General features: G+C 37.2%; 1 protein-coding gene and 1 long non-coding RNA gene across 11 annotated transcripts; one reads left to right on the top strand and one right to left on the bottom strand.

Moving 5' to 3' along the window:
• Positions 1 to 917: 917 nt before the first annotated feature.
• On the bottom strand, positions 918 to 1,765 carry LOC138131572 (uncharacterized). The gene is made up of 3 exons (XR_011159848.1): positions 1,379 to 1,765; positions 1,216 to 1,317; positions 918 to 1,159 (listed from the first exon to the last, which is right to left on the bottom strand). It is a non-coding gene; the product is annotated as an uncharacterized lncRNA (long non-coding RNA).
• A 15,970-nt stretch (positions 1,766 to 17,735) lies between these two features.
• On the top strand, positions 17,736 to 23,063 carry LOC138132198 (protein FAM13A). Of its 10 annotated transcripts, none has more exons than XM_069049611.1 (4): positions 17,741 to 17,893; positions 19,661 to 19,948; positions 21,142 to 22,338; positions 22,390 to 23,063. In XM_069049611.1, exons 3-4 carry the CDS (start codon positions 21,172 to 21,174, stop codon positions 22,987 to 22,989), a joined length of 1,767 nt encoding a protein of 588 aa, XP_068905712.1. In that variant the 5' UTR covers positions 17,741 to 17,893; positions 19,661 to 19,948; positions 21,142 to 21,171; the 3' UTR covers positions 22,990 to 23,063. The 10 variants fall into 10 exon arrangements, with proteins under 10 accessions (XP_068905709.1, XP_068905712.1, XP_068905710.1 ...); XM_069049613.1 differs by lacking the exon at positions 17,741 to 17,893 and adding an exon at positions 18,792 to 19,350 and having other exon boundaries at positions 21,145 to 22,338; XM_069049610.1 differs by lacking the exon at positions 17,741 to 17,893 and adding an exon at positions 18,797 to 19,350.
• Positions 23,064 to 23,258: the final 195 nt, after the last annotated feature.

Below are 23,258 nucleotides of genomic sequence, written 5' to 3'. Positions count from 1 at the left end.
CAGACACAGCGCCTTTGTTGGAGTTTTCCTGCAAAACAACTATCAACTTTTCCTGCTAACAATCTGCAAAACGCTGAAAGTTGCATCTGAGCAGTTAGTTAACGTGGTCGTCGTTTTGATAAGACCGAAAAGCGGTGCACGTTAAAAGCATTGTGTGTGCACCTCACCTCCAGCGAGGAGGCGGTGGGAGGCGGCACGGCGAGAGTTTGAAACAGAGCAGCAACGAGCAGCACATTTCCGGGAGCGGTTGGCGCGGAAGCGCCACCATTGTGTGTGACGTCGTAATTAACAAACTAAACTTAACATGTGCTTTCCTGCCGCCATTGTACTCTTTAAATTAATGAGCCGGTTTCCTTTCAATATAACTCCTATATCAAGTGACCCGTGCCGGCCGCCCCCGACCGTGCGGATTTTCATTTACATACTTGTTGGGGCCTCCGCAAACGACGTTTTTATTTCAGACCGAAAGCACAAAAGCTAAACAGACTTATTACGGCGATTATTTAGTGCAGCGGTGCAGCTTCGCACCCGCCCAAGGTTTCGCATCGCGACACCGTCATAAATATTTAACAATGTTAATTGTAATCTGTTGGGGCGAATTCGTAAATAACAAATTGTTTGTTGTTGCAGGGGCATATTTCGGGGCAAAATTGAAATTTAAACAGGAGAGAGCAGAAATCATATATCAAACACAATAAGATATATGAATCAGTGAGACACATTTTATGCAAATTAACGAAAATCTCATACATAGAGATTGCCGGTTTGTCGAAACTGGGCTCTATGCTGGCCCTTCCTAAGGGTGGTGTCTAGGGCTGGGTCAACACGGACTGCTTACAGTTCGCTTTCGAGCATATATCCATATTAATGTTACCATATTTCATTATCTCATTCATATGGAAATCTCAAACAATTAGTCAAAATTCCACCGCCAAGTCTGCACCGCTTTTATTTCCTATTTACCGAACGGACTCTTCCAAAATGCAAGAAAACCAACCCTGATACAGAAAAATTTCGCATTTCCAAAACACCAACACCCACCTGATACCATCTGCAGATACATGATCCTTCCAGACGGCAGTCGGGCACGTACAATAAATTCATAAAACTCTGCCACCCCCTAGTATTGGACGGTTCAAATTTATTTATTTCCCAGTTCCTGCAAAAATTAAAATTTGTTGATTTAAAAGACCGAAAAATATATTGTTTACGCACGCATAAATTTTATTTTATCGTTAATTTCAAAATGAAATAGGTGGCCGTCGCTGAAAAAGTAAAATAAAATTTATCGTTTTTATGGGCGATATAAAACTCCATCTGAAATCAATCGAATTATAAAAACTACAAATGGCCATAAGTATCTTTTAAAAATGATTACCTCGCATAACCAGATTCAGTTAGGAAAGATGATTTAATAAATCTACTAAATGACGTTTTATGATAATATATGACCGATCCATATTTGCCGATTTATTACCCCCAATTCTGGGCCTTATGGCCTCCGCTTTAGAAGCTCCTCCGCCAATTGCCAGGGTGTTGAGTTATTGGTATCGTTGAATCCGATCTATTAGATTGATTAAACTGGTAAGTTGGTACAGTCTCCGTGCGCTACATGAGCCCGAATATGAGAAGAGAATTTAGCGAGGGGGTGCACCACCCCCATCTCACCCCACGATTCGCACTGCAGCCACGTTGTTTCTCTAATTTTCCCTTGCCAAAAGCTACTTTTCAAACACTAGAAAATGACACAAGAAGAAATGTCGGCTGTCACTTGTCGCATCTGACAGGTTTTCAGTCCACTGGAAATCCGGTCCAATCAAATTACGCTCGACTTGTTTGCAAAATATGCGAGAATTTTTTAAAACAGGTGACAAGAGTGTTGCAGAAACTGCAAGGTTTGTGGTTTTGGAGTTTTGGGCAAAATAAAAACCGCCGTAACCTCGAATTTATTCGACTGCGCGTCCAGTGGCCGGCGGTTTGTATGACAGATCACCGTTTGAAGTTTGAAGGGTCATTGTTTAACAAAATAATCGTTGTCGAGCGGTACAAATGGTAGGAGAGGTCAATGAGACGCGACTGATAAATTCGAAAGTGGCGAAAGATGAATGGCCGATGACAAGCTTGAGGTTATATGAGATGATGACGTATGCGTTGGGCAATATGGCCGGTCTGGATGCCAAGAGCTCGTCCAGAGCAGAGATGCGGTCTGAATCCATTTGTGAGATTAAATTTGTGATTCATTGTAGCGGAATGGTGAGTTGTCACATATGTCGGCTCGGTCTCTGGCTAAGTGGATAGTTACGTTATGTAGAAAATATTTTAAAGCAAAAAGCCAGCACGCTGTTCGCTCTTTTGATTTACGTACGGCGCGAGCAAAACCAGAACCGCCAGGCTAATGCAGACAAACTGTGCAAGTAATGCATTTCCTTTCGAAAAAGTGTCACCCGGCATTGGAAAAGTCGCCACTCTAGGCGAGCAAAGTGTAAACAGAAAGAGGAGGCGGATATGGTCAGCTAATTGACCAAAGCGAGAACTGAGAGACTGGTCTCGAAAAGAGGACTTAACGGCTTCGGAAAAGTATGCTTCCATAAAAAAATCAAATTCGCTCGATTTGAAAGAAAAGTTTCTTCGGCAAAGGTTTGCAAAGGTAAATCAAGAATGAACATGATAAATCTGTGGAGAGGAATCAGCTGAAGCGGCACAAAAAGAATCTTCTGGCGTTCATTAATCAATAACCAAAACTAGGCGACATATGGGGGGCCATTGTGAGCCAAAAATAACCCAAATAAATTTGATGAAACGTTCTTATCCATAATCCATGACAGTGTATTGTTATCGACTAGATTTCGGCAAGAAATTGCTTGGCGAAATACTATTTACATATGTTGCGATGCGATTGAATTCTGTTCTTGTGGAATCATAATGAACTTCATTTCTAGCTCTGTCTGCACGAGAAATTTTTATCACACTTATAAGTTAATGTTAATATCTACAGGGTTTTCAAAAATGTTTCTTGCGCCGTAGTTAGCTGTGAAATCTGGCACCTACAATACGCGTACGTGTACTATTCTAAAGGTAAATTCATGTGACTACTTGGTTGCCTAAAAACAAGGAGTTTAAGAGAATTTAATTTAAAGTAAAAAAGTAAAGTAAGAAATACATAATTTAAATCAAATCACTCCACAACAAATTTTGTCTGTTTACTTGATTAACTTTTTATTTAAAAATTATAAAAACAAAGACGTGGCACAGGTGTATTGTTTTCCAAGAAAATGTTCACTGTCAGGTTCCAGACATTTCATTTAAATTTCCCGTCAAAGTTGGCGTTGAAGAGTCGATTGTGAACGCACCACTTGTCAGACTGCAGAATAAAAACACAAACAACGCAAAAAGTGAGGTTAAATTTAAACAGGTAATCCGTGGTCCTCTCACAATCGAAACTTCAATGCCAACTTTGACAGGAAAATTAAATGAACACCCGATATCTCTAATATGGGCTAGGAAAGACATGTTTTAAAGAAATCGGGATAGTTTGTAAGCTGTTCTTCATTGTTGAATACTTCAATTACAAGACTTCACAATCAATGTAAAATATTTAGGGAAATAAACAATTTTTGTTGTTGCTAAAGCAAAATAGAGTGTTTTATATTAGGTAAGGTATAGCGAAAATGTTTGCTACTTACGACAGGAGTTAACTAGTGTCATGTACAAGACAGTGTTGGAAAAAACTCTTTTGCTTCCTCAACTAACTCGAGGCACCTTAATTAAGATTTTAAAAAATAATAAATAGTGAAAATTGCAAAGTGACAAGTGTGAGCTGTCAATTGTCAAATTTACAATTTCAGAAGAGGCGGCAAATGTATACGTATACAGCAAACCACAGTCAACTACGATGTAAGAAATGTTTGTGTTAACCCTGTAGTAGATTCTGAATAGTGAGATAGAACATCAGAACAGACAAATGGGTTTTCAAGGAAACTTACAAAATGAAAAATAATTACTTTTTAGACATTAAGTAACTTAAGTCAGTTGGCGTTTGGTTAAGAAATTAAATGTATCGAGAATCACATCAAAGTTGAATAATTATTGTTTTTTCACGAACAAGATTTGATTTTGGATAGAAAACACGAAAGATGTATTTTTTAGTGCTTGGATTATTAGCAGAATCATTCTTTTATAAATATGTGACGATAAAATGAAAGCAGTCACAAAAATCAGAAAACTTTGTTATACAACGTGATAAAATGCCAACCGTGAGTATCAATCAAACTATCGACATGGAACGATGCAATAAATTGATGTCAGCGAGATTTACGAAGCATTTTGCAATTGCCTTATTGAAAATAAAACTAAAAATATGTTGCTTACTCGTGACAAATACCGACAGAATCCAATCCCTAATACAAATGGGCCATAAAAACAGCCGGACGAAAAATTTCCAAATCAATTCCTTAAATAATAATTATTTTTCGTGCGGATACGATTGCGGTTCGACAAAACTGTTACGATTCTTTCGATTTCTAATTGAATTATTCCGAACAGTGCAAAATACTTAGTACCCTAGCGCCCCTCCGGTCTGTGGTGGCGTACTTCTCGTATTAAGGGATGTTTGGAATAGGGTGAATACATTAAGACTTGCATACATATGTATATCTACAAATTGATTTGTCACAGGCGAATAAAGTCGCGGTCGTGATGTTTTTCAGTGATAACTATCTACCAATACAGAGACAATCAAAATGTTTCCAATTTAAATTTAATTTTTTTTGGAGTTTTGATAAACAATAAATGGTGAAATGTCCTCATCCGCCTTTCGTTTACGTTTACGTTTCCACTCGCAAACAATTTTATTTGACGAGTGCGGGCGCGGGATCTGGATAAAACTTTATGCGACATTTTGGGGTGTGCTGGTGGTGAAGAATGCCCTTAAAAATATTGACGATTGCATTTAGCAATAGAAAGTTATCTGTTCCATACATTCCGCTAATAAATCCGCGATACAAATCGTATTTAACATTTTATTTTACTATTTTGATGTTCCCCTTTATCAGTTCCGAGGGTGCAATATATTTTTTTGGATCCGTCGCACGCGGCGTCACCGCCTGCTCCGCTCCTGTTTGTTCAGCAGAATTTTCGATAAATTCGTCAGGTGTCATAAATTTTTCCACGTAGCAATGAAGTGATGAGTTAAAAGATTGAATTTTTGAATTACGACTGGGACCGGCGATAAAATCGTTTGCGTGAAATATTGACCATTTTTGTTTTTCGCTATCGTGAAAAAATGACGCGTCGATTGTGTCGAAAGCGAGCTTTTTCGGTTTTCGCCGGTCGGGGGCGGCGCGTCGCATGAAGCCGCTAATAATGAGGTGTTTTGCATGTTTATTGAGTTGAAATGGAAGCTATTTAAAGTGTCCCCGGGCGGCGGTTGGCGGTATTTCGCCGCCGTAAACCTCCAATGTGCGATACGACACGCGTCTAACTCGGTTAGGTGGGTCCCTAACTCACAACGCGCTGAATACACAACACCAACCACTTTTAATGCACAATTAAAATACTGTTTCCCTAATCCAACTTGCTTAACAACATTGTTTTCAACGCCCTTAATTTGCTTCGCCGCCACCGACGCTGATAGGAAGCCAGAGTTACGGCAGCGGCGCTGGCGGTGGTCAGATTCCACTTAATTATTGGAACCTTGACTGGATTTTTTCGCTCATTTGCCAGTCTTACAAATATCATAAGCACATGAGAAAAAATCTTAGTTCCAGTAACATATAACAAATTAATTAAACAGTTTATTTGGTGAAAATACTTTATTTTCAGTTAAACAAAAAGGAAGATGAGAATTATGAAAATAAATATGGTGGACGCGCCGGGTAAATTATATTACAATTTTACCACACTAGTGCCGTAAAAAATGTCATTACGAAATTCAAATAAAAGTCACGAAATTTGACATTACCTAGATATTGGTGGTAGATTAAACGTGTTTAGTTATAAATATAATTGTAAATTCTACTGGAAATTGCTTTTTACTTCCATTTATTCAAGTAGACACTTTCATATTATAATGTAAAAAATTACATAAGACTCGTATGATTCTTATTCAGATGAATTGAAACTGCAATAGCTGATAATATTTTTCCAGAAGACTGCAAATAGTAATTTTCTAATCTGTCTGTCAGTGCTTACGTTGAATTTTAAAAATTACTGTCCGTAAAGAGAAAGATTTGGTATTATCAAAACTGATCTCTGATCTCTCCAGTGAGTCATGACCTTATAAAATGTTCCTTGCAGTCTACGTATTCACGTTTCATGAATAAATCAAAAATTGAGATTCTACCAAAAGAAAAAAATCTATCATTAATCATCATAAAATTATGGTTTCATCTAGAAATTATTGCTAACTACATTACTAAATTTTTAATAAGAATTTTGCTAATAAAATCTACGCCTTCATTTAGCAAAATATAAGATGAGTATGTTCATGTATGTTCCATCTTTATGACAACCTAAAATAATATACATATAGGGTGTTCATTTAAATTTCTCCTCAAAATTGGTGTTGAAGAATCGATTGTGAACGCCCCACGGATTACGGATCAAGGATCAGCTGTTTAAATTTAACCTCACCTTTTGCGTTGTTAAACGTCCTTTGTCAAATCTTTCTTTTGTATTCACTTAAAACATTTTTTCGAACAAGTTGCGCAACGCAAATGAACACACCTATAATAATTATTTCTCCGTGTCTATTTTTCTCTCACTAGTGCGTAATGGTTGACATTATTTATTTGAAATAATCATCGTAATATACTTATGAGAAGTGTCGGCTAAAAAACTCAACTCGTTCTAGTACATCTGAATTAATTTAAAAAAAAAAAAATAGTTATTTGGGTATCAAGGCATAAAAGTGAGGCGTAGCCGAGGCTTGAAAACAGGCGAGGACAAAAGGTACTTTTTGGTGCACATAAAAATTTTTAGGCGACCGCACGAACTACAAAGTGTCTACCTTTTTCAAATAGATACATTAAGACATATGAACATTTTTTATATAGTATTTGTTATCAGCTTGCCAACAAAACTAGAAATTTACTATTTACATACTTATTTACATAATTTATGGTGACAGGACAATTATCGGTTTCGTCGGTTTCGTTGTTGACTTACTAAACAGACCAACAGATGGCGCCACGGTCAGCGTCCGAAAAAGAGTTACTTTTCGTCCGCTTATGAGTACGTAAAATTACCGTTTTCATTAAGGATGCCTAAAAAATTTATTAACATGACACATTAAATAAATTTTACATTTCTATACATATTTTGTATACGCCCCGCAGAAAACAACAATTCGACACTCTTTTATGCGTCGGAAATACTTCGAATGTCATCAAAATTTCGGTTGAATAACGCAATCAGAGATAGTCGTAACGTTAAACACTAAATTTGTTTCAAGTCAATTTAAATTCTCATACAATCGCGTATATCTAACTAACGGTGCTCTATTACGACATTTATTCCATCCATTCAGTTTAAACCTAAAGACCAAATTGAGTTTGGAATTCTTAATTCTGAATTCAATGCGGGCCCTGTTTAAATATTAACCATAACGCGATACTATCTCTCCTCCTAAGTGATACCAAGACGACTTGGCATTAAGATACGCCATTCTAGCTTTAATTAGGATGAGATGCTTAATTGCTTTACACACCAAGATCAACGTGCTGCTGCTACTAGCGACTTTTACGCCGTCTACACTGCTAAAACAAATTTTTTACACACTTTTCTCCCTCCTTCAGGAAAAATCAAACAAAAAATTGTTGCAACAAATAATGGTGGATGCGCCGGGCTACAAAACCAAACTTAAATTTTTACGATCAAAGCGAGCGACGCTCTTGTGTTCTAACGGTTGTCATTTATAACCATCCGAATCAATCTCAGACGTGACTTTTAAATATCGAGGTCTTCGATTTTGTCGATGGACGAGGTGAGTGTTTGAGGTGAGGGTGTAGGCGTATATATTAAAACGGTGCATTTTAACTGTTATCTTAACAGTGTAGACGTGATGTGAGTGTCTGTTCGGGCCTGTTTGAATATTCCAAGCTTGTGCGAGGCTTAGCTGCTCTGTCTCGCGATTCTCTCAAGTGGAAGTGGCTCGTCTCCTTACACTAATTGCTCATATCTAAACATTAACATGCTAATTGGTCTCTTACTTTATTACATCCTGCTGCCTGAACGCGAACGTGAACATCTCGCGTACGTGCATCCGCCTGAAATCTCGATTTATTCCTGAAACTTGGTCCTTACCTGGCTCGGGGGTTGCTTCGCTGAAAAATTCGCTCCCAAAGGATGAGTCGTCTAGAAATAAATACCACGAAATTAAAATTACAAGTGGCTCACGTATTACCACAATACTTTAAATGCAAATACAGGGTGTTTTTTAAATGCTAGTACAAAAAACAAACTGGGTCATCTGGAGATTCTAAAGAGTCCAGAAAACATTTTTTTTAATCTAAAACGGTAGGGATAAACTAACTTTATCCATGCACATTCTACGCCACAGACACAACAATAGTAAACAATAAGTTAAACCATAGCAACCCGACAATGCTATGAACAAAAATACAACAAAATTATTATTGTTGCTTGACAACCCCAATTACGTTTTTAATTACCTTTAATTCGATAGAGTACTGACAATTTTAACCAAAATTTAATTTATTTTTATCTCGAAAACGAAAAGACTTATTAGATAATTTTTTTATGTGTCAGTTCTACTCATCCTCACCTATTACCAATCTTTTTTTTGTACTAGCATTTAAAAAACCCCTATATAACTAAACCAACACTTCTTGCAACTTTCATTTGAATTTTTTTCTGTTGTCTTATGTGTATGTATTAAAAATAAAGAGCGAACAAATTAATTTGTCCATGAATCCGGAATCGTATGTCGTTACTTGAACTCGACGCTCCAATAAATACACCTTGAAACACAGGTTAGATCTCGACATGGATTCAAATCCATGGATGACTCGATTACAAATTAATTTGATCGCTGGATACTTATTTTAAATTAATAAAATGTTTAAAGAATATTGTATTTTACTGTAAAATTTGTCGGATGTCAATATAAAAGAACATATGTTCATATGTTAATTTTCACCATAACTCATTAGTGATAATTTGCATTAATGGGCAGATTGTGATTAGTTGACATTGCAAAAATGACTTGTTACTATTTGTTGAAATTTATAAATGTAATTAGCATAATATAATTATGTCATTATCACCAAATCATATGTTGTACAATTTTTTCTTCTGATTTATAAATTATTCAAACTACATTAATTACCATTTGTTAAATTCAACACTCACTGACAGAAATGTTGTAGTTTATTCTCAGGCTAGATTCAAAAAAATTTAATAATTCGAAAGTATTTTGAAAATATGAAAATTAAAATAAAATTTTACACAATAAGAAAACATAAAAAGGAGAGAATAATCTGAGGCAATACGACGACTTTATCTTAGTTATTTTACAAGCTCAAAATAAGACCATTTCCAAGATAGAAATAGTACAAAATTATTGCAGTATTCATCACGAATATTTTTATTTGTTTTTTTCCTTGTCACATTAAAAGACTGCTCTGAAGAAAATTTTTAAAAGAATTTTTCTCTGATTATAGCAGCTATTTGGAGTTTCTTTTGGATTTTAGAATATTTGTAAATCTATCACAATTTGTTCGATGCATTGGATGAATCTTCATTAAAAATTCAGAATTCTGCTGCAAGTTATTATGTATGTCGAGAAAAGAATTCTCACCAAAAGGGAGTCATACAGCCAAAAAGGAGAAACACTGTTCTAGAGGGTAATTTATTCTATTGTAACACCTAAATAATCACTTATCAGTGGCAATAAAAATAAAACGGTAATAGTTATTTGTATATTAAGGCCGCGAAATCGTTCTTTAACGTACTGAGAGAAAAATTGTCGCCGAGGCCGCTTGCGGCCGAGGCAAAACAATCTCGAGGCTGTTAAAAGATTTCGCGGCCAAGGTGTATTATTAATACTAATTAACTCACTTGAACATTATTAACAATTAAAAATATTATAATAACTGGTTAATACATTAAAAAGAATAGAAGCGTTAAACTGAATCTTCAGTCCTGTCTCTTGTTTCCCACAGATGCACCTGTTCGTTGTATGCATTATCTTAAACGAGAATAACATTTGTGTCTGTCAGCCAGCAGACACCTAAAAACAAAGAAAGCATCGTTCAGTTTCCGAGACAAAAGAAAATAGATTCAGGAACATCGAAAATGTATTTTCCCATTATAAATCGTTTAGCGATTTGGGGTTATATGACGCGTTGTAATATAGCGGAAAGCAACCTCGATGCAGCTCGGGGCTACCGGATAATGAACTGAAATAACCATTCTTCCTGTTTCTCGGATCCGTCTCGTCTCGCCGTCCTTTTCCCCACAACAGGACGGTGATCCGTCTCACCCGCCCACGTGCCCCGGGTGATACCAAGACGGTTTGAGGATACTAAGATTGTTGCGAAACACTTGACAATCAATTCGGTAGACTACCGTTTAGGTACATTCAGTGGAAAAGTATTAAAGAGGATTTCCGGGAGCCACTTGAACAGGTTCCGGTTTGAGTTTCCGCAAGCCGATTACTCAGCATCAATCTTATCACTGATTCTTCCCTCGCAGCTAATTCCCCACAATAACCCCTTCACTTTCGCTCAGAAGAATAATTAAGTCTCGTCTCGAGAAAAAATCGGAGAGGTTATTTTTCTGCGCGGAGTGTTCGGGACTCGTGGTCAATATGCAATATTTGGGGGGCGGCAACTCAATATTTACAACTCCATATTTTCCTGAAAGCTATTTTCTGGCCACACATATTGGCTTCTGGACGAAGAATCAACCGGCCGTCGCAATATTCAAAACGCTGGGCCATTTACATTCATGCCTCCGATGGGGACTCCCAGAGGACCCTGGCCCGGGGCTGACCGATCTGATTTACTTTTATTGGTGGTTTTTAAAACGACCAGCCAAATATATATTTTAATCAAGTCGAAGGGACCAGTTCTTATCATGGACTCTACAATTTCATATACCTATTTTACCATTTTGTAAATTTCCAGGGGAGTGCGGGAGTGCACAGTTAATTGTTAATTTACTCTTCTACAGTTACTTTAAAATTAAAGTGTTCATACGTTACTATAATTTAGTTTAAAAAAAAACACATTTACATGTATTATTTTTCCGATACCTAGTTTTTTTTTCCTTTTTATTGGCTAATAAATAATTATAATTTGTTATTTCATAAACATCTGCAAAACTGCAAAATAAAACATATGGTAAGCCGAAAAGTCTAATACAAATGTCGTACGGTAGGTATTTTACAGCGCTCCAACTAATAAGGAACTCGGCTTCGCCTCGTGCCTGAAACCTGGTTTTCACGCTGTAAAATACCCCTACCGTACTCTAATGTAAATAAATATTGAGTGATTTTCTAATTTTGTGCAACACCAGACAAAATCTCATCAACAGACTTTGCAAATCGGCTCAAATCCCAAATCCTTCATTCAATTAAAAATGTGCAACTTCAAGTGAACGCCATTTCCTGTAAAACCATAAAATTGCCGCCATTTTATCCCTTTCGCAGGTCGAAACAATTATCATCGTGTCGAACACTTTCCCCCACAGAGGTGTCACATTTTCCGAGGGTTTGTTGTGGAAAAGCAAGCGCTAACTGGGGTCGATTTGCAAACCGCGCGAGCGATTCGGATGGTAATTCAGCGTAGGCAATTCCTGCAGACTGACGTTGGTACAACTTTATTCGAAATCAGTTCCGGAACGGCAATCACCGATGACAGATTTATGAAAATATTTGTTGGAAACGGCAGTTATTTTAAATATTCGCCGGGATCATCCGATTATGTAGATATTCGCATAAAAACAAGATCGTCGCTCTTCAAGATTTGTTTTGCGGTCGTCGGGCCGCCCCACCTCGACGACGTCTTCGACGCGAAAAAAAGAAATCGATACGAACGACCGGCGATGCTCGCTCAAAATTAAAATTAATCGGGCCGGATCGGTCCGAAGACCCCGCTATATCGACGAAATCCAGAAAACAATTACATTTTATTAGATAACTTCAGCGGCAACATCCGCTAACATTTTATGTGGCTTGAATCGTTTTATGACGCTACTCTCCGGAGACCAATCATGTTTAAACTAGACCAGTCGCCATATTGAGTCATAAACCAATGACAATTAGCCATAAAACGTTTATTGCGTCAGAAGCGCGCTCAAAAACATCTTCGTCATATCAAAACCACTTCACAGTCTTGCCAGAGCACTTGACCCTACAGAGGGAGAGTGCCTCAAGAATGTGAGGGAAAATTAATTCGATGCAAAAATTCATTCCAGATCTTGTGCGAATAATTGCCGCAACTTTTATGCCACCATCCCAAGATCTCAATTGCCAAAGTTTGATTGGGAGACCGACTGAGTTACTGTTTACTGTTATTTCTGCACCATCAGATAGAATTTAAAGAGCTTTTTAAATCTAGTAGTCGGGTGCGGAGATTCGAAGTTGTTTTTCGAATTGCGCGACATCTGCAGGAATACACGCAAACCATACATTCACACTGGCACGCGGTTTGGAGACCTGTTGTGAAGCACACGTGTACTTTGAAAGCCGACCACAGGTGGCGCTGAACACACACAATCGATTGTTTTGCGAGTTTGTGATCCACAATTATCACAAACGTTATGGATAATATTTTAGGATACAGGAAATAATCGATAATTATGTTACGACAAAATTTCATTATTTTATTAAGTAATCTGCTGACAAAACTGTAAAACATGTTGGCATAACGGATGTGTCAGTAGGAAGCTAAATGTGATGGTCGTTACGGATTATTTTAGAGTAGAGGAAGTAATTGTTAATTATTAATAATTGTCCTGTTGAAATTATTATTAAAGCATCTGGCCAAAAAAATTCCAGTGCAAAAAATGATGACACCGATGATATGGCAGTTGTGAGATGAATACCTATGGTAAACAATTTAAATGAGGCCTCCACACCACAAAAAAATATATTGTTTTTCACTTTTAATGATAGGTACTTATTATTGTTACCGGTTGTCAGTGACCATGAATTTTTATGTTAAAAAGCAAAAAGAGCTGAACTTGACCTTCCACGGTCAGCACTCGATAAAATCGCGTATAATGCGTAGTGGGTGCATAATATTACCTCATTTCGTAAAGACTTCCACACATTCGCGTTTTAGTATGTTGGAAGAAAAAGTCAAACAAACGAGTTTTTCTCCTCGAGTCGTTCTGTTTTTCAATGTAAATGTAAGAACGTTTAGGCCAAACCATCAGATTTTGTAAATTTATTGGCTGAGAAATATTAGGCGGAAGTCAAGATAGCATCTAGGTGCTCGACGAAAACGTTCTACACATTCCTAATTGATAAAGCTGTTTGTGCGGTATAGGATTTGTCAGAAATTATGTATTTAAGACTGTGGAGATAGACGGTGATAAGAAAAATAATGAATGAGTTTTGAGCGGTTGCAACAAACTAGAACAATAGGTACGTAAAAATCTCTGGCTGATGCAAGATAAAACAAAATCTCAGTATGAGTATAAGTTAGAATAGTTCAAAATTGAATGATACAGATATTCTGCAATTTAAAAATAAATTTGGTTAAATTAAAAAAGTATAAAACAAAGAAAATAAGATGAAATTTTTTTTCAAAATTCTTAATGCAAGTACGAGGTGATCAAGAAGGATTGTTTGAGTTGGCAAACTGTTTTTTATTCGGCTATTTGCCGAATATATTGCAACACTGCAACCGTATACATACCTATGTTTTGTTGGTTTATTTGATAGATATCTGAAGTAACATTAACAGGGACAAAATGGTGGGTTATGAGAGTAAAAATTAATGGTAAAAAGAAATTAAACTTGAAATACAGAACAATTATTTTCAGTGTCAAATCGTCAACAACCGGAAGTTACTCCAGTTGTACCATTTAAAAAGAAAATTCAGTATTACCAACTCAAACAGTCCTTCTTGATCACCTTGTACAATTATAATAAATCTTGTATTTGCTTCATTTCGTTTTTATAAAATAATAGAACATTAAACGAAAAAGTAACCTTCCTTGAAAAAATTAATTAACCTCTAGTGGTTTAGCCACTATTAAGGCATTTAACAATATTAACAATTAATTTAATAGGTCGAATGAACACAAGCTCCGCAAAGGACTGCTTTAAAGACACAATTTAAAAAAAAATTACAGTTCTTAATCCAAGTATGCATTTAGATGTAAATCTTACAGGGTCTTTATCTAGTTTTTATAAAACAATAATTAATCGAACATTTAGTAGTCCGACCAATGTAAAAGTTTCTTTATTCGAATTTCGTTTTTAAAATTACAGGAAAATCTCTGCAAAATGGAAAAAAAATGAGTTTTTCTTGCTTTTTTCTCTATGAAATTTATTATTTCGTTTCAGTTTTATCTTTGTTGTTGCAAAAACCGTTCCTTTAATAAATCCTGTATCTAATATATTTTTTTAACAAGAGAAATAAAATATTTTTCATTACTTATTAATCCATAATTCAGGCATTAGAAATACATACTATACAGGCTGTCCCAAAAGTACCGCATTTCCTTAAAGATGAGTCATCTAGGAGTGTCAGGGAATGCTGAAAAATATATATTTTTTAAATCAGTCTTTTATTTTTGAAGAAATTGGGCTCTAAAGACTCTACAATCAAGGTCGAAATTTAGAAGTAAACGAACTTAATTCATACCAAAATGTTTATTTTGGATACGCAACTCATCGTTTTGAAGCGTTTGAGATTAAAAACAAAATGAAAGAAACACTGTTATTGGGGTTTAAAATCATTAAATAAATCTTCACTTCAACAATTGGGACTAGATGGCAAATAGCCAGTGGATCTAATTGAGGTTACAATGACGGATTGTTACTCCATGGTAACATTTGGCACCATACAAGCGGCCATGAAAAACAAAATTTCCGAACACGTGCGGCGTGACTTAAACCGTCACTTGTCAATTTTTACATCTACGCAAATTTTATTTAAAAAATGGTTTTTACTTAAGAGCACAAAATATTTATCAAACTTTTCAAATGAGCACGAAGAAAACTATAACTTCCTTTCGTCAGTACTGTTAGTATGATGGAAGCTACGCCGTACGGTTTCAGAAATTTTATTTTCATTGTCGCTCTTTATCTCTTTTTTTGTTGAACATATTGTACCGTGAGATCCAAAAAAAAAATCAACTATCATGATCATCATGGTTCAGTTGGCAGCGCTAGATTAAATATTACTGTTGTCAAAGAAACATTTTTAAGTCCTCTAACCTCCAATAGATATAAACGTGATGATTGTCTAATATTACAATATTTAAACTAACGCTACCAACTGAACCATGATAGTCACGGCTTACTCCATTATTTTTTTTTCGATCGCACGGTATAATAGAATAGCTATAATTTCTCAGTTAAAAAAATCTTGTTACAATCTTTTAGGTATATCGATTTTTTATCTCTATCAGATGTGATTAGTTTTTTTTATTATATTTATTATTTCGAGATTTCCCAACAATTTAAACAATCATGGCTTTTCTCATTATATTCTTAAATTTTTTAATGGATAGTCCACATGTTTCCGTCAGTTTTGACACCATATCCTACTTCATTCATTGTAACATCCTAGTAAAGTACACATTTTACTTTACCTGTTCACATTACCTCGTCGAGAAATATATTTTTTTTTATTCCCAAGAAAAGAAGTACAAATGCTCTTTTTCAATTTCTCTCCTTTAGAAACATTTGCTTTTATAATCCCTTCAGAAACCAATTTACCTACTGTTGCATTTCTGTTACGTCCAACTGTACCCACGAAGGTCTGGACGGGTGCTTACACCCCCACCCTCATTTTTCTAGAAGTAGGTTGTATATAAGGTAAAATTTTGTAAATAACTAGTATATAGAGAATAACTAGAAACCAGAGACGAATAAAGTCTTCAACAAAAGTGACAGTTATTTTTTCTCTCGAATAAAGACGTCCATCACAAAGCGTCCAATTCGATCGCACCAACCCAGCAAAAACACAGCGGACAAAAGGGTTACAGTCCCAACACCTACGATTCAATGAAAAGTGTATTTAACGTCACTGATTCTTTTATTCAACCACTTAGTTTTGAGAGATGTTATTGATAAGTTTTTGGCATAACACAAAAAAATTCCTATCTCTCAGAACCAATTTTTATTTATGCAGTAACATCAATTTTTAACTTTAAGTTGATCTGGACCTTTAAAATATAAGCTGTTTCCCATAGCATTCTTCCGCAGCAGTTATTATTTAATTTGAAGAAAAGAAACTTGTGAACACGAAAATTCTCTGGTCAGGGGGAACCAGAATGATTCCATTTCTCTGACTGTTCTTTTGTTCTACATCTTGTTCTCCTATTAGTTAAGACTATAATTCAAAACCTTCCTCAAAACGACTGCAAAACACCTAAGGTCTCGTCACTTTCAGCCGTTTGTGGTCAGAGCTCATACATTTCAAACGAAATATTCAAAGTCTATGATATACATTTCGGCCCAATTCGTCGACCCTTCAACATCATGTCATGTATCCATATTTTATGGAGTGGACGTAGGAATGTCTTTCAACACGGTGTTCATCTCTGGCCTTGGTTATTCCCTCCTTAAAATCCGCAACCCACTTTTATACAGCAGCGTAGGAAGGACATTGATCCTTCAATTATTCAACATATCTGCATAAATTTGCTTGTTGGCAATCCTTTCAAAAATAGGTACTTTATTACCGATCAATACTGTATTTTATCGAAATTAAAATATTTGCCTGTCATGTTTCTTTGAAAATTCACAAAACATTGTATGTATCACCAAATTTGGTGTGACTATTTATTAAACATTCGTATTTGCTCCTGTCCACTAGAAACCTTCTATGACAATTGGATGTCACTACCCCTCGCATTGATTTTAAATCTTCATTTTCACTCAATTTAATTTGCTTTTGTTAGAGGTGAAAGTAAGTGGTGTAAGAGCTTTTCAATTTGTGGACAAAAAATTGCGTCAAAAAAAAATTATAAAAACTCCTACATATCAGATTGAATTTAGCAAGAGTAAGACCAATCGATTGACCGACCTGATACAACCTTACCCTTAGAAATCATCCAGTTTGGCGAACATGTAACGCAATCAATCAATGTATTTATTTAAGTAATCGTCTTCCTTTTATCTAAATAGGACAACGAAATGTGTCATATGATTGCTGAAGCTTGTCAATTTCATTTTACAATTGGACAAATGTAATGGAATTTTTATTAGATCCAGACAATGTACGACATCTAATTTAATTTCCTGTGTCACACAAAAATGCTCTAAACAAATAGAATAAAGTGACAAAGTCAACATTTACAAGATACACAAACAACCGATATCCATTACAAATCTATTACGATTAGTCAGTCAGGTTAAGAAACACATTCTTTTTGTTTTCCCTTTGTACACATATTATTTACATTTTGCAATTAACGTAATAAATGTTTGTGTGTAAAAAATGTTAGTAGGTACTGCACGTTACCAGTTTATGTCGTTCGTTCTAGTCCGTACTAGTTACGTTTGTTATTGTTAAACACACATCATTATTATTTACTTATCCAGAAAATCTTTTATAAAATGATATCACAGATAAATGTCTTCAGGTAGTTTAAAGCAAGCAGGTGTCAAGTGGACCCTACAAGCTACTTTCAACAAGTGTTATCGATCATCATGTTGCTTCTTTCACCAGTTGATATATTTACGCTGGTAATTATTTTTAATCTACTTTACAACTATATTTATTACTTGTCGAAACATGATTGTGTTAGTGCTGCATCACATTAAAATATCGAGTCCAAACATGTCTTTCTTCATTTGCGGATGCCGTTTTGACATTTCTAAACAATTCAGTACAGTTCTCAGAACAAGTCAAAGATCGCTTTTGATCATCACCAGTTTAGATGAAAAAGTCCAAACTTCCTCGAGTTGATCGATTCAAATATTTTCATAAATCATGTTAGATTAGACATGTTTTTCGAGCTGAACGGAAAATTCCGAAAGATGTTTTAATAAAGAATGTGTTATCCAATAGGCCGGGAATGTTTTATGGTTTTAATAACAATTACCTATTTGTATTTTTTTTTTGTTAACATTATTTATGGCACAAATAATGTTTTATGGCTGACTCAGATAGATATAAAAAATTGCCGAGTTGTGTCCATAAAATTGGTCTCTTTCACAATCCCTGACTCAAAAATGATAAGATCTCCTAAATAAGTGGAAACTTTTATCAAAATCATTGACGCTCTGGTTCCGGTGAACTTTGTTCGATCAGTCGGTATAACGTATGTCATATTCTTCCAAATGACAAATGTCATTTTGAAAAATATTGAGTAATCAGTCAATCTGTACAATGAAAGCTGAAATGAAGGATTATCTTCCCATTAGACGCGTCAAAATTCACAAAAATAGATTTTTGCGTTATTATTATCTATTAATAAACATCGCATAATCGGATTTTCGTAAAAAACACAACGCACATTATGGAATGTAATACATGTTCTGATTGGAGTGATTTATGTTCGCATCAGTGAAAGTTTACTTATGGATAAAGATTTTACCTTTAGATCTCATCGATAATTGCAAATCATGGCACTAAGCAGATAAAAATGAAACTTAAATTGAACGATGCCGGTAATGAATGACAGATGATGATGACATGTGACGTTAGTAATCGACATCTGTCATTCACGTCAAAGAGATAAATAGGGAAGTTAACCTAAAATCTGTGTAGTTGTTTATTTTTAATGAGAGGAATATCGTGCTACGTGCGTATTAGCAATAACTTTCCGATAAAAATATTTGTAAGATTACGAAAAGATCCTTATTCAAATATTATTTTATTATCCAACCGGCGGACTAGTTTTTAAAGTAAATATTTACAAATAGCAGTTGTCAATCCGTCGTGAACGGTCACCTTTACAGCGGTAGGAGCAAGTGAAAAGAAGGCGAATCTTTCGAGTAAAAGGAGTAAAAGAGTGTTCGGCGTGTTCCATATCACCCATGTTGTGTGACACAGTGAGTTGCGCCGTTGCGCCCCAGTGCCGGTTTAGACTCGAGTTCATTGTATGTTGAACACAGCGGATCGATAATTTCGCATTACTTCCGAAATATAGGTTTTTCAGTGCATTTTTGATCCAGTGTAACTATGGGCTTAAATCAAGGTAAATCCAACCAGTCCCTCCAGTTTCTGCGTTCGAGAGTGTCGAAAGTGGAAAAGTACGCCGTCTTTCCGTCCATCCCCGATATTGTTTACCCCCGAGTATAAATAATAGTGAACTGGTCCGGGTTCTAACGCGTAACATCACCGGGAGCAGTTTATTTCCGTCAGTTTGTTATTATTAGATGCACGGTGTGACGCATTTGGCAATGAAAAATCGGTGTAAACACTATCAAAATGGATTTTATCGGGCATTTCCAGTTATTAAATCTGTGATGTTTTCCCAGTGTTGATGGTTTATTTTCTTGTTGCAGTGTTTTAACACAACAGTCTTCCAAGTACCAGCAGTTGGTGGTCGAGTGGTATCGAACAGCCACATGCTAAAACTGCGGCTGGTTTCCACTCATTTCCTTAAACAACCATAGATTTGCGATGTGTCGAGATAGGGATATGAACCCTTAAGTCAACAGATCATTGCCGTACTAGTGCATGCTGTATTTTTCGTAACTTCCATAACACATCTAGTTTAAACATAAAACCTTCATATTTTATAAGATTGACTTTCTGTTCTGCGGAGTTTGTGTTATCATCAAAAGTGCTATGTAAGTATCACCTTGTGTAACCTCGCCCTAGGTTAAGTCGACCCCCAAGACCCACGTAAAAATACACCCGACGTGGGTGGAGCGGGCCTCACTCCCAGATTTAGACCCAGCCACCTGACATGGTCTCTATTCACTCGCCATTCAATTTTTACCGGCCCTAATCACCACTCCCACATCTATTTTAATCCCACAATTTACAATCATGTTTATGTTTTGGCATATTTTCATAAACAAGTGGGGATTGTGGGGCAATAAAGGACACAATAAACACAAAAATAGCTTGTTTGTGCATTGTCATCCAGATTTTTGGGAAAACATCTCCCAGCTGTATTTCACGCTCCCGGCAAACATTTTCCAAATTTTGTTTCGAGATGTTATCTGTTCTATTATTATCTCGAGCATGTGCAAACCCAAAAACATTCCCAATAAATATAACGACGATAAATTGGAAAGATTAGTTGCGACTCCCATTTAATACCAAATGCGATAAATGGGCCAAAACAAACAGATTTCGAGCGTCTTTAATTCGTAATTAATTGTGACAACGGATTCGGTGAGGCTCACCCCACCAATCTCGCCCAATTAAAAGTAAACATTTATGTTTAGTTAAAGTAGTGGTCGAATGCAGTGATTGTTGATCCACTACCTACGCTTTTAATTTAATTATTAATGAAACTGTAAAAATAGATCTGTATATTTTTAAACTGTAATGTCTGTGCGTGCATGTGTTAGTGGAGATAGACGGTGATTTTTTTTGATGTAGCAGTCTCACAATTTTTTGCGTTGCGAAGAGTAAAAGTCTGAGCGCACGCGACTTCCATATCGATTATTTCAGCTTTTATGGGCAATTCGAATTGAAAAAAAAAAAATAGAAAATTGTAACTGGAGCAGTTACGTACTTGGCATAGGACCAGGGGTGATGACAGTTCAGTCGAGTTTTTTTTAACTTTGAAATTATGATCGCTTTAAGAATTGATTTGATCGAGCATTTCGGCGCCATCATAAGTAGATTGCATCTTTGAGGCTTCGGCGCGGTGTCCCCTCGCCCCTATCGAGAGCAGTAATTTGGGATACTTCATTAGGAATCTATTTAAGGTCTGAGTCAATAGTTTTATTAGCACGCTCGTTGACATGTGACGCGTAAATTGCGCGGCTGTCGTTCCTAATTAGTACTATGAGCGTGATTTTTGCAGCAGCCGAGACCAAGAATAGGCCAGTGTACAATGAAAGGTCCCTCCCGAAAAGAAGAATCTCAGCAAAAGTCCGGAACGTTGCACGGTAAAGATTTCGGCAAGATCAAGTGCAAGAGCGCCCCCATCCCGCTCAGCTTCGACGAAGCGAAGGCCTCCTGCAAGGCGAGGAAGAGGAAGGAGCGCCAAGAGAGCATCAGCTCGCTGTGTCAAGAGCGCAAAGTGATCCGCTCCAACTCGGAAGAGCGACCCACGCAGAAGAAGTACTTCGAGAACAAGACCATCCGGCGGGTCTCCAGCAGCGAAGATTTCCAGAAATCCGATCCAAAGAGCGTGAACTTGACGCAGTTCATCGAGAAGAGCGTCTCCCCCAACAGACAGAACTCCGACGTGGTGCTGATCTACGACGAAGACTGCGAACACGAGAAGCGCAGGTCGCACGAGAGGTTCTCCAAGCCGCTGGCGCTGAAGAAGAAGTCGCACAAGAGCAGGAGACCCAAAGCGAGGTGTTTGCCCAAGCCCAAGTTCAAGCCGGAGATCCCCCACGAAGTCGCCAAAAGCGAAGCGAAAGAGGCGCAAGTTGACACCAAACAAGACGCCGATGACGTGGAAATCATTGTAGAGAGTTTCCTTCAGCTCCACAGGGAGGAGAAAGAGAGGTCTCCGAGTCCGGTGCGCCAGTTCTCCCCAGATCTAGACCTGTCGACGCTCCACGAACAAGTCGATTGTTCGGAGCCGCTGCTGTCTTGTGCTAATCACCAAATCAACGAAAACACAGAGACTCTGCCGGGGCTGTCGGTGGCGTCAAACCGTCTGCTCTCGTCGCCCCGCAATTCGATAATCGCCACACACAGGATCTACCTTGATCCTGACATACAGCAAGCCAATTTCGAGTTGGAAAATAAGACACAAAACCCCTTAGAATTAAGACTGCAAAAGATCACGAAGCAGATCAACAGCATCAAGAAGAAGATAAAGAAGTATGAAGTCGAGTTCGAAACGAAACACGGGTACAAAGTGTCGCACGCGGACAAGCTCAACGAGAAGAACATCAGAAAGTTGTACATGGAGCTGAGCAAATTGAAGAAGGAACAGAAACAGTTGTTCGACGTTTGTCCAAATTCTACCTGTCAAGACGAAGAGGTGGTGGTCCAAAACAGTCCGAGAAATTTGCAAGACACTTTAAATGACATCGAACGGGTAAGTCGCGTTGCCAACCTGACCACTCGAAAGTAACCAGATCTGTTGCAGAAATTGGCGCAAAAACGCGATGTGGCGAAGCGATCCGATGTGTTGGAGCAAATGTCGAACGAGGAGCTCATCCACGAGAAAATCGCGGTGCAGAAGGCGCTCCTCTACTTGGAGTCCATCCACGGCCGCCCCGACAACAAAGAGGACAGAAACATGGCGCGCCCCATATACGACAGGTACAGGATTCTGAAGAGGATGATCACCAAGGTCCAGTCCACCACGGGCGGCAACGAACTGGCCACGATCCACGAGGACGAGACGATGAATTTTATCACTTCTTTCACACCGCAAGTGAGCGAGATCGACTCGGAGAAGTCGTCGGTGATGACGAGCACGGACAGCAGCGACACCGACACTTCCATAAGCGAGAACCTGCACTCCCTCACCAAGTTCGAGTTGATCGAGCAACACAGGCTGGTGTCGGAGGAGAAGAAGGAGTTGAGGCGGACGATCAAGATGTTCGAGTTGGAGGTGCAACACAAGAACGGACGGATGGTGCAGAAAGAGGACAAGTTACCGATCGAACACGTCTACGTATCTTACAAAAAAGTCAAAGCTAAGCTCAAGCTACTCGACGCTTTGGTTGGCAAGCAACTGTAAAGCGCATTCAGTTTATGACTCTTGTATGTTAATGTATTAACGTTTAAAGCTGTAAGCTATAAAATTGAAGTTGGTAGAGTTGTTTTATTCATATTATATGTGCTGTTACTATTTTATAACGTTATGTATTTTTTTATTTGAATTTTTATTAGTCTTGTAGCCATTGCTAATTAAACTATATCTGAAAAAATTCGTGTTTGACACTTTCGTTACGACAATTTGCCGCCAGAGGGCAGCCGATTGACACGAGCTGTCACCGACAAAAACTT

The sequence above is a fragment of the Tenebrio molitor genome, chromosome 5 (assembly GCF_963966145.1).
Source record: "Tenebrio molitor chromosome 5, icTenMoli1.1, whole genome shotgun sequence".
NCBI classification, from domain to species: Eukaryota; Metazoa; Arthropoda; class Insecta; order Coleoptera; family Tenebrionidae; genus Tenebrio; species Tenebrio molitor.
The sequence above is the reverse complement of the archived record's forward strand: the minus strand, read 5'-3'. Positions and strand labels throughout refer to the sequence as shown.